Source organism: Metopolophium dirhodum, chromosome 1 (assembly GCF_019925205.1).
Source record: "Metopolophium dirhodum isolate CAU chromosome 1, ASM1992520v1, whole genome shotgun sequence".
In the NCBI taxonomy this organism is placed as follows: Eukaryota; Metazoa; Arthropoda; class Insecta; order Hemiptera; family Aphididae; genus Metopolophium; species Metopolophium dirhodum.
Window position 1 is genome coordinate 138912228 of NC_083560.1, and position 12505 is coordinate 138924732.

Sequence of the window (12505 nt, forward strand, 5' to 3'; positions counted from 1 at the left end):
TTTATTCATTATTACTTTGTAATAAAAATGAAACAATAACAAATAACAATCAACATCAAAAAACATAAAAAAACATAAAATAATATTCAAAACATATCAACAGTTTTGATAAGAATATTGTACTGGGGCCTGAGTATTATATATGATACTCACTTTAATTTTTTTTTTTTTTTTATCAAAATCGATTTATTATCATGCAATTAATCAATCGTGTGAAGAAAAATATCGATATATTTCAAAAAATATAGTGTGACCAACATGGCTATACCAAAATATTCCCATAGACCAAGATTCGTCTGATTAGTGAGAAGCATATCTGATACTCAAGGCAGTTGTGGCAAATGTAGTTAAAATGTACGAGACAAAACTAGCAAGTTAGTCGTGTATCAAATATGATACTCAAGGCAGTTAACTTGTTAATAATGATTAAAAAAGTTATTGACAATATCTTAATAGGACTACGTCAAAGATTTAAATCAATGGAAAATATTGCTCAAGATTTTTCATTTTTAGATCCAATAATAATTTATTCTTGGCCTATGGAAAACTTGAAAAGAGCGGGAGTCGATTTATGCAATAAATATGAAAATGACCTCAACAAAATTGAATTCATTTCAGAACTAGAGAGCTTTAAGGAGCATGTTTACAACATAGATGACGATTTAAAAAGAGCAACATTTTTTGAAATGTTGAATTTTATTTATAAAAATAAACTTCAAGATGCATATCCAAATATATCCGTTGCTTACCAAATATATCTTACAATGCCAGTTACTTCAGCTTCGTGTGAACGAAGCTTTAGCAAATTGAAATTAATAAAAACATATTTAAGATCTACTACGGAGCAAGCAAGACTTAATAACTTATCTATTTTATCCATAGAAAATAAAATTGCAAGACAAATCAAATATGAAGACATAATTAATGATTTCGCTGCAAAAAAAGCTAGAAAAGTTAATTTTTAAATTTTCAGATTATAATTTTTTTACTTAATTAAAATAATCAAGAGATTTTTTATTTAAGTTTTTGTTTTTATATTTTTTAATGGTTTTTAACTATAATATTGACTTCGATCAATAATATTATAATATATGTTAAGACAACGATTTAATTAAAAAATATTTGTTATATAAAAATATACTTTTGATTTGTACCTGTTTAAAATTTTTTTTAATTGTGTTGACAACCCGCAAACCCTGACCCCTGTAGCTAATACTATGTAAGGGCGCTACATTTTTATTAGCCCCGGGCGCCAAATGTCTTAGATCCGGCACTGCGTATAGTACAACGAAGGCCTTTAATTGACCTGTTCAGGCGTTCAACGACCTGAACAGGTCAATTAAAGAAAAAATGTATAGGGAGTTCACTGCACGAGGAACACATGAATGGGTTTCTATTTTACAATCTCTGATTAATGAATATAATAATTCAAAACACAGAACAATATCTGACACCCAGACAGGCCTTCTCCGGTAAAATTAAAGCAACGTCCGATTCTTAATGGAAAAATTAAATTTAACATTGGTGACAACGTCCGTATCAGTATATATAAAGGGGTATTTACAAAAGGTTATTTGCCGAGCTGGTCCACAGAAATATTTAAAATAACCAAAATAAACAAGACATTTATTTTTAAACAAAATATTTTCTTGAACACAAGGAAAACATATGTCTACAATGTAAATATTTTCAAATTGCTGTGTGGGTACAAGGGAAAAATAGTTTTTTTGTCATTCAAACTATAAATGTTTATTGAAATACTTGCACACTCGCACGTTGGTGAGTCGACCAATCTGAAGCTGTGAAGTTTACCGCGGAAGTCACCATGTCCCGTCAGCATTTGCGTAGTATAGTAGTCCATCTCCATCGGCAGTTGGTATCTCTCAACGACCGATGGGATCATCCGTTTAGTCCATTCCCCTTTATCCACGGACATGTACCTTCCTTGCCATGTATCTAACAGTTCTCTCTGTTTGTCCTTTAATGTCTTATGCGTAATGAGCCCGATTTTAGCCCTTCTCTTAAATACATGCTCGATTATTTTCAGGTCTAGCGGCAGTTCGCCAGCTACTGCCGTCAGACAATTAGTTGAGGCCGTATTGTAAGCGCTCGTTATCGCTCTTAGTGGGTCTCGTTGCATCGAGCCCAGCTTCTTCTTGCATTTCTCGAAAGTGACGCCTTACCACCAGACTTCCGCCGCATACGGTATTCTGGGCAGGAAGACGCCCTCGTATATAACCCTGGAAGTTCTTCTGCTCATACCCCAATTTGCAGATGATATGCCTCTGAGCCTCTTGTAGAGGTCTTTTGACTTCTCACGTCATCGAGGTATTCCGTCATCCTCTTAAATGCTGTCGGAGGTCTAGCGGCGCCAGTGAGAATGGCTATATCATCCGCATACGTTATAACATGCTGAGTCCTTTGATCGGGTGGTGGCCCAATGTCGGACATGGCAACCTTCCACAAGGTCGGTCCCAGTTGCGATCCTTGGGGGCACCCTTTCGTCAGCTTTCTTGTCTTGACAATATGCTCCATTTCTAGCTTTGCGTGTCTGTCAGCAAGGTAGCTGTTAATCATATTGACGCTCCTGGTCGATGCGCCTAATTTATGGAGTCTTTCCAGAATCGGGGACAATTTTACGTTGTCAAACGCCCCGGTGATATCCAGAAAGACTCCAAACACGTGCCTGCAATGAGACTCATTTGCCCAGTTGTATAGAGAGTCCATAGCCGTGATTGTTGAGCGGCCCGCAACGAATCCGTGCTGATTGCCTATTGTATTAAGCGAGGTCTCACTCTCGATCTTGCTTATTATGAGCGTTTCCAGTACCTTACTCATAGTGGGCACAAGGCTGATCGGCCTGTATGACTTAGGACTGGACTTGTCCTTTTTGCCAGGGTTTGGAATAATGACTAGTCTGGACACCTTCCAGCAATCTGGGAAGGTGGCATCGTATAAGCACCTGTTCATTAGATGGGTCATCGTTTCTTTTATAAGTGGCCACGCTTTTCTGAGCATACCGGCGGTTATCCCGTCCAGGCCCGGAGCTCTTGTTGGTTTCATGCACCACAACGCATTTTTAACTTGTTGCTCCTCAACCGGGACATGTTGTTTGAGCGGTCCCTGTCGCAAAGGCCCTTCTTGGTCCGGGTCCTCAGGGACAAAAGTGTCGAGCAAGACACTCATGGTCTCATCAATCGTCTCAGTGAGAGTGCCGTCCGCTTTACTCAAGGAGCTGGTGACATTAATCGAGTGTGAGCCGTTTTTGGCGTACCTGAACGCTTTGCCCCAGGTGTGAGCATTAATGTCTTCAGACATTTTCTTCCACGATGTCATTTTAGAGCTTCTAATCTCGTGGAGGTATTCATTCCTCAGGCGGTTGTATGCCGGCCTGTCTAGGAGCATGAAACCTCGTCTTTTGCCCTGATTTAACCTTTTCCTCAATGAGGCGAGCTTATCCGACCACCATGGTTGCCTGTGTATGGTCCAACGTCTGCCAGTTTCTGTCGGAATGGCTTTATTAGCGGCGGTGATAATCGCATCCGTCTGGGTGGCCGCATGTTCGTTTAGACCAGCCGCTGTCTGGACTGACGGGATATTTCTTGCAAGTTCCTGGGAGAAAGAACTCCAGTCCGCTCTACCCACATCAAAGCGCTTGTGTCCTTGTGCTGCGCCTGACATAGTATCCACCGATAGCTAAGTAAGCGATGGTAACTGTCCGTGACGTCGCTTACTAGCCAGCATGTTATACCGCTTTAATCGTTGCCGTCAATGTAATTATACAGTTGTATCCGTCCAACATTATGTGATTTGGCGTTCACAAAATAAGAGTAATAAACGTTCATTAGGAAATATATTGATTGGATCTGCTTTGACTTTATCCGGAATTCTGTACACACAAATGGTAGCTTTCTGTGATTCATTAAAACTATAATTTTTATCTCGTCCAGTATATGATAAAATAATTAAGCGTTATACTGGACCAGTCATTTGTAATATTTGGGAAGATCAAAAAAAAAGTACAATTGACAGTATTAAAAATTCAGAAAATGATATTTGGTTAGCCGGAGATGGGCAGTATGACTCTCCAGGCTTTTGCGCTAAGTATTGCATCTATTCGGTAATGGATTTACGTAGCGGAAAAATAGTAATAACTTTAAACTTGTACAAAAAGGTATGGTAAAAGGAGACTTAGAAAGAAAAGGTTGTGAATTATTACTTAATGATCTGACCAAAAACCAAAATTTTAATATTAAATTGTTTCTTACTGATCGACATAAAGGAATTCGTTTTTACATTAGAACACAACATCCTGAAATACAACATGAATTTGATGTGTGGCACCTATCTAAAAGTTTGATGAAAAAAATGAAAACCTTAGAGAAAAAACATGAAAATGCATATTTATAGAAAAGTAGTATTAATAATCATCTTTGGTGAGCTTCGCAAAATTGCAAAGGTGACGGTCAATTATTAGTTGAAAAATTTACGTCTCTACTACATCACATAAGAAAAAATGAACAAAAATGGGAAGAAAATGGAGTAACAAAAACATGCGATCATGTTTCATTAACAGACGAAGAAACAAATAAAAAATTATGGTTAAAATCCGATGACTAATCATACTATGCATTAAAAAAAATTTTAACTGCCAAAGATTTTATAAAAGATTTGCAACATGCAAAACATTTTGTGCATACTGGCCGCTTGGAATCTTATCATAACGTAAGGCTAAAATATATGCCAAAACGAATTCATCTGAAATATAGAGGTATGTACATAAGATCCATCATAGCTATATGGACCATAATTACAATACAAATAAACAAGTAGTAGGTGATAAAATGGTATACTCGAAACCGTTAGGGAAATACACAATAAAAAATGTATATGAGCGTACTGATAATGATTGGCGAAAACAAATTATGGAAGAACTACTCAATTTGGCAAAAAAAAAAAAAAAAAACAAACGAATATAATATCATAACAATACCAGGAGAAATTGAAATACATAAGTCCATAGCTCCAATACCAAGGCTAAATATTGAAGAAATACGGTCTAAAAGATATTCGAGATTCACAATTTAATTTAGTAATATTCTGTTAAAAATGTTCATATTGTTATTTTTAGTTTTTAGAACAATAAATATAATATATTCATCTAATTATCTATATAAAAGTATATAATTATGTGAAATATCGAAATAATATTACGTCAATTCTAAATTCTAATATCATAGTTAATAGAGGTAATACAAATTAATTACGTACACTCACATTTATTAAAACCTATTGACTTATGATAATTGTCTTAATCTTTGAATAAATTAATAAAATTATAAATTATATTAATAATAATTGATAAAAAAAAACACCAGTGTGTGTGTTACCAGAATGCGCGCGGGAAGTTAAACTTCTTTTGAACGGTACACGTGAGTGAGTGAAAAAGAAAGAAAGGCATGGATAGAATGGGGTAATGAGGATAATAAAGAAAGAAAAGAAACAATGTAAATTATATTTTTTATATTTTTTTTATTCTAATGATTGATTATCATTTTGCTCAATCGGTATAGTAGTTATGATTGGCATATGATAACTAAAATAGGAAACGTACATTTGCGACTAAACATTATCGATATATCGCGTAAAAATTGCATCGATTGTTGTGCCTGATTTGGTAGTCGATATTGTAGGATCATTATTCAATTTCAAACTGAATTTGTCTCGCAATAAAGTTACGAGAGGTGCTGAATCAGAAGATGCAAAATTAACATTGAAATCCCCACTCATGACCATTGCACATGTATCTTTGTCAACACCATAAAGAGCTGCACCTTCATGGCTATACACTAAAAATGCTTTATGAATAAATTTGATGATATCAGCCATGTTTTTGATTTGGGGAGATGTAGATTGCAACCAATAGGCTAGATGCACCCATGCGTATTTTTATAGCGTTTAGAAATACTAATAATAGCATGAAATGGTGGAGCGGGCAACAACAAATTATCATTACGAGGCGGCGGTTTCACTAAATTGCGAGAATAACAACTTTATGAACCAGCTACATCCACCTCAAGGACACCCTGTCCACGCGCAGGATCCATCAAAGGAACTGACACCAGTGGCGTAATTTGGAATTGGTACTGGGGTGGAATTAGGATATAAGTTTATACTATCGTTCTAGTGGGGCTATGCCTATTATCATTAATCCTATATCCTTATCACTAATCCACTTTTCTTATCAAAATCCATAATTCTTTTCATTAATCCAAAATCCTTATCACTAATTTTCATCAATAATCCACCATTCTTATCACTTATCCAATATCCTAATAACTTATTGTGGAGTAGTTGGTACGTTCAGTGCCGGCTGCCTCCAACAGATCACGTGATCGTGACAAATGGAACAAAAGAAAAGAACAAGATAGTTTGTTGGTAAGGTTTCGGTTTTTATTACGTAAGTGTATGCAAAAAGACGGAACAATGTCGATGAAATTACAATGTACCGTAGGAGTTATACGGCGTGTTGGTAGCGTTGGTAACGAGGTTTTACGTGTGTGTTAGCACAAAAAAAGGGAGGTATATCGCGAGAGCGTGTTCACTGAAGCGACGTCGCAGGAGAAGAGAATCGGTTCGTGCGGTGGCTTGACTGTAGCCGCCATGCGAAGCCGACCGTTGGTTTTGAGGGGGGTGACCAACGCTTTACAGTGCTGACGTCGTCCGGGAAAAAATCATGTGACGGCTGCGCCGCCACATTACTACCCCCGGAGGAGAAAAACAAACTTGTTGGATTTTAAACTCCGTATGCTGGCGATCGATGACGTGGGCGGCATATGAGTGGTCGGCCAATGGGTCGTCGCGCAGGATGAAAGCTGGTTTAAGCTGGTCCACTGCTACCCAGGACGTCCTGTTGTTGAGCTGCAGCTTGAACAATTTGTACCGACGTTCGAGGACGGCATACGGACCTTCGTAGAGCGGCTGTAGCGGGGGGCAGTGCGCGTCGATCCGTAGGATGACTGACCGTGTCGAGCTGCGCCGGTATGAAGATGCGCCTCGTGGGGTCGTTATTCGTTCCCGCCACCGGCCAAAGTTGAGCCATCGAACTGCGGAGCGTGGTAACCAGGTCGTGCGAAGATGGTTCCGTTGCTGCGGCGTAGAACAACTCTCCTAGAAGACGGAGCGTGGTACCGTAAACCAGCTCAGCGGGAGAGGAAAACGTGTTCCGCCTGTGTATCGTTGGTACGAAAAGTTTCGTCCGGTCGTTGATCGTGTCAAAATACCCGGGGCCGCCTGGAGTCGTTCGTGCGTTTAATACCAGTGATGTAGGTGTGTTGCCTGATAATATTTTTTGTAACTCTGTGTCGTTCGCCTGATCTGTTGCCCACTGGTTGAGGTCTGGCAAGCCTTGGTGTAGCTCCGCCAATTCGAGCCGAGACAGTGCGTCCAGGACCACGTAGCTTTCGCCGCTGACGTGCTCAACGTCGTGAAGGAATTGCGACAGGAAAGAGATGTGACGTGCCTGGCGATCGAGCAGTTTCTCAGTTTTTTGCGTGAACATGAACACGAGCGGACGGTGGTCGGTGCGGAGCGTAGTGTGTCTTCCTTCGATGGAGTGCATGAAGTGTTGTGTAGCGAGGTAGGCGGCCAAGAGTTCTCGGTCGTATGTGCTGTACTTCGATTGTGTAGCGGAGAGCTTGCGCGAGAAAAAACCAAGTGGTTGCCACGTTCCCGCGTGCTCCTGTTCCAGTGCCGCTCCTACAGCGACGTTTGACGCGTCGGTGCACAACCGTAGACGTGCGTTGGGCGACGGATGAGCTAATCGTAGTGTGTCGGCTAGTGCTTCGCGACACGAACGGAACGCTGTGCGTGCTGTTTCAGTCCAGGAAAGGGGGCCGTCGCGTTTTTTAACTTGCGCCGAAAGCGCGTACAGCGGGGTTTTCAGTGCGGCGGCCTTCGGGATGAAACGGTGGTAAAAGTTGAGTGATCCCAGGAAGCGCTGCAGTTCTTTTTTGGTTTTGGGTTTCGGCCACTGATGAATGGTTGTGACATTTTCCGGGTTGGGGCGCGAGCCCTGCGCGTCGACGACCTGCCCCAGGAATATAAGAGACGGTACTGCAAAAACGCACTTGGCCGGGTTGATGGCGATGCCGTATTTTTCGAAACGCTCGAGGACCGCGCGAACATGGTCAATGTGTTCGGTTCTGTTTGCTGAGGCGATAAGGACGTCGTCGACATAGGCGAAAACGAAATCGAGACCGTTGAGGATCGAGTTCACGAGCCGTTAAAACGTTCGCGCGGCGTTCCGAAGGCCGAAGCACATTACAGGAAATTCAAAAAGTCCGAACGGTGTCGTGACCGCCGTTTTGTAGATGTCAACTGCCGCGATCGGCACTTGATGATAACCGCGGATGAGGTCAAGCTTGGTGAAAACGGTTCGCCCCGCGAGGTTGGCCGTGAAGTCTTGCAAATACGGCAGCGGGTAGCAATCCGGAGTGGTGACGTTATTGAGGCGACGGTAATCTCCGCAAGGTCGAAATGTACCGTCCTTTTTTGATACCAGTAGCAGTAAGCTTGCCCAGGAGCTTGACGACGGGCGACAAATGCCCTGCTCTTGCATGTGATCAAACTCGCGGTGGGCGGCGGCGAGTCTGTCTGGCGGTAGTCTTCGCGGGCGGGCGAATAACGGTGGGCCTGTGGTCGGTAGCACGTGTTCCACGTCGTCGAGAAATTTCGTGGGGACCGGAGACTCGCGGGTGACGTTCGGGAAGTCTTGTAGTATGTCAGCCCAGTAAGGTGCGCGTGCAGCAGCGAGAAACAGGGCGTTCGCGTTGGAAGTGCGCGTAGTTTTTGTAGATTGCTGGTTAATCGGATTGACCAGGCGATTGCGCCTGATGTCGACGAGGAGACCGAAGTAATGGAGGAAATCTTCTCCGATTATGGCGCTAGTGACTTCGGCCATCTTGAAAGTCCAAGTGAATGGCCGAGCGAGACCAAAATCGAGGACGAGGGTTTTCGGTCCGTATGTTTGTATCCGTTGGCGGCGGTGAGTGCGATGTTGGATTGTTGTCGGCGGCTGTGGTCGTAAGGTATGACCGAAATCTCGGCACCGGTGTCGACGAGAAACAACCTGCCTGAGCGCTGGTCGTTGATGTGGGCCCGCATTGTGGAGACCACAGCACGAAGGGCGGGTGCCTTGGCTGCGGCAGTTAGTTTTCCGCTTGCGACCCTGAGCTGCGCGGTTTGTCGTCTGCAGCCTCAAAACTGCAGGGTGACTGACAGTTTTTTGCCTTTTTTCCGAACTTTAGAATGGTAGAAGCACATATCCGTGCTTTGGGACGAGCCGTGACGCGAGAACGCGTATTGACGCTGCGTGTTGCTGTCCGCGCGAGTGTTGCTTCCGCTCGGGAGGTGCTGCGTGCGAGCGACGACTGTTTGCATTTGTTGTGTTAGCAAGCGCAGGCACGTATACAGGGGGGGGGTTTGGGGTTCAAACCCCCCCGAAATAATTTCTTTAAAAATTAAGTCAAATTTATTATATTCCTATTATTATAAAATATTTTTATAATTAGCTGTTTGTGACTGGTTTTCTCTGTTTATTAGTCGGATATGAAATACACGTTTATACCTATATTATAGTATTATAGTTGAATGATCGAGGTGATTACTGAGAACTACGCTCGAACACAGAACAGTATAGTTGCGATTTGCGATATACCTAGAAAACTCTTTTAGGATAATCTTATCTTATCTTATTTCCGTACCTACTCGATCGAACCAAAAATTTCTATTGAATTGCTAAACTACAATAATAAAATCATTAAACGATGACGATCGTTTAGTTTTAGTCTGTGTTCGGTATTAGAACGGTAACGAGTGCGATAATGTTTTGGTTATTTTTGCGAGTTCTAACTTATGAAAACTGATTAACCAAATTTATTAAATATCATATATTTTATTATTATTTTTTTACAATGAAAAGAAATAGTGATCAACCATCTTTATTCGATTTTGGTGTAAAAAAAATTAAAAATAATGAAGAAACTGAAAGTGAATCGAGTAGTATTGAAAATATTGCAACCGAAGTTGATGTACGCTTTGCAGACCCAACTTGATACAAATATAGACAATGAATCGTTGAAAAATTATTCTCTGGATATTGGATTATTTTTATCAGCTTCTAATAATATAAATGATGCAAAAAAATACGAGTTATTAAAAAATCCATGGACACCGCCCAAAAATTACCAATTTCCCATCGAACAACAAAGGCGGCTGAAATTTCAATTCGATTGGTTAATCCGTTTTCCTTGGCTTGTTTACTCCGAAAAAGTGCAAGGTGCCCTGTGTAAATGCTGTGTACTATTTGCCAATAACAGTGTTGGTAAAGGGATCCATCAAAAATTAGGTGCTTTGATTATAAAACCTTTTACAAAATGGAAGGATGCCATTGAACGTTTTAATCGTCATTCAAACTCTGAGTATCATAAGCTTTCAATCATTCGCTCTGAAGAATTTATTAAAGTAATGGAAAACAAAAAAAATAATATTGCAAATGAGATAGATATTTCACGAAAAAAACAAGTCATTGAAAATCGATCTATTCTTCGTCCAATAATTGAAACCTTAATTTTATGTGGAAAACAAAATATTGCTTTAAGAGGTAATAATGACAGTGGAAAAATATATGATGAAAGTATAGAAACAAATGACGGGAATTTTAGATCTTTATTAAGATTTAAATCATTGACTGATCCTATTTTAGACAAACATTTAAGAAACGCAACTTCTTTTGCATCTTACACGAGCTATATTTTGTAACCCCCCCCCCCCCCCCCGAAATTGTATTCTGTGTACGTGCCTGAGCGAGCGTCTACTCGTTGTGAGCTGCAGACCTCCATGACCCCGGTCCGCGCGGGCGGCGAGGGCGTCCGTAGGTTCGTCAATGCTAGATATTATTGCTAGCACGTTGGTGGGCAGTTTCTGTAGCCAAAATTCCTTGAGCGCCACTTCCCCGAGGTTTTGCGGGGGCGGCGTTGTGCATGTCTCTGATGTAGTGATCGCCCTGAAGGACACACTGAAAAAAATATTCTGTTAGGAGAACTGAAATACAGTAGTTACAACCGTGCTTACCAGTTGGCTCAGGGACAACAATATCTTAAGTTACAGTAACAAACTCATTTTTGTTAACTAATAACTGTCATGGGTACAAATCAATTCGTTTGGAATACAACACTTAATTTAGGCTTGTTTACAAAACTCATAACTAAAAAGTAAGAATTACAAATTAATATGTAACTATGCAGGAAAACATGTCGTAGTTGTCACAGAACAGTTAGTTAAATTTGTTCGATATTAGTTACTATGACAATGGAAGTTCGTTTTGGTCTACAAGTTATTTTGATACCAATACAGAACTCTTTTGTAGTAAGTACATACTCAATGATTAATACAACAATGCAATTTAGTTAACGTTGTTGTTAAGATCTGTTATCTCTACAAAACAGACAATGGTATACACATTTTATTTCTGTTACAATTACTAAATATTCAGTGGGTACAGTGCTCAAATTTGGTGGGGGGTACCTACCAAAGGAATCACAGCCCCCTGTTTTTCGAAATATGTAAGCACTACCCCTCAAATTGTTTTCCCAATTGCCTTTATGATCAGGTAAAGGAAAATTGGATCAATACTTACTTTTTACTTAAATGCATCCCCATATTTTTATTTTTCCAATTTCAGCACTGATACTGTAAGCATAATAGTTTTTATTAGGTGAAGAACTATTGAAATAAAATAACAACCGCCAAATTTGTTTTTCTTATACTGTTTATTTTACATATATTTTAAAACAAATTTTTTTAACAAAAAAGTTTTAGGTATTTTAAAATTTTACCTAAGTAGGTACATAAAATACATTTGTTATATAAATAAAGCAGCAATATAATTTATAAAGGACTTCTTAGAGTAATATATTTTGTTCCATTTGATACAATATTTAAAGTATTTGGTACACGAGAAGGAAGTAAATCCTGAAATACATAACTAATATTATTGGTTTCTGGTAATGTTATTTCATAACAGTAAATATGTTCATCGAAACCTATTGTTGTTAAAATGTTGCACCCAAATAATACCCTGATTTGTGCATAAAGAAATTTATGATTGCAAATTGAGGATTATTATCATTTAAAATGTCTAATGTCAATATAGTTTTAGGTTTGTAACGGGTTCCTCCCACTTCAGCCCAATTTACTCGAATTAATTGTTCATCTATATTCAGATTTAGTTTATTTAGAATTTGATGCTGTTTTATAGAGTCTAATTCTGTTTGAGGTCCTATATTAATATTATTACATAGTTTACCATTAATAAATGTTTCATTCAATTTAAGTTGATGTTTGATTGCCAAAGTCTTGCAAATTTTACGCCTATTGAATGAAGACCTAGCCGAAATTTTTGATACTTTATGTTTTGCTTCATATCTCATAGACCATAAGTGAA

At 39.6% G+C, this 12505-nt stretch overlaps 1 protein-coding gene across 1 annotated transcript; it reads left to right on the plus strand.

Annotated features, from left to right (window-relative positions):
* Positions 1-392: 392 nt before the first annotated feature.
* LOC132932743 (uncharacterized) lies at positions 393-965 on the plus strand. Its single transcript, XM_060999108.1, has one exon. It carries the CDS (start codon positions 393-395, stop codon positions 963-965), a length of 573 nt encoding a protein of 190 aa, XP_060855091.1.
* Positions 966-12505: the final 11540 nt, after the last annotated feature.

Bases quoted from the DNA above. Each gene is read 5' to 3' on its own strand.
- LOC132932743 (XM_060999108.1), top strand. From the start codon at position 393: ATGATACTCAAGGCAGTTAACTTGTTAATAATGATTAAAAAAGTTATT.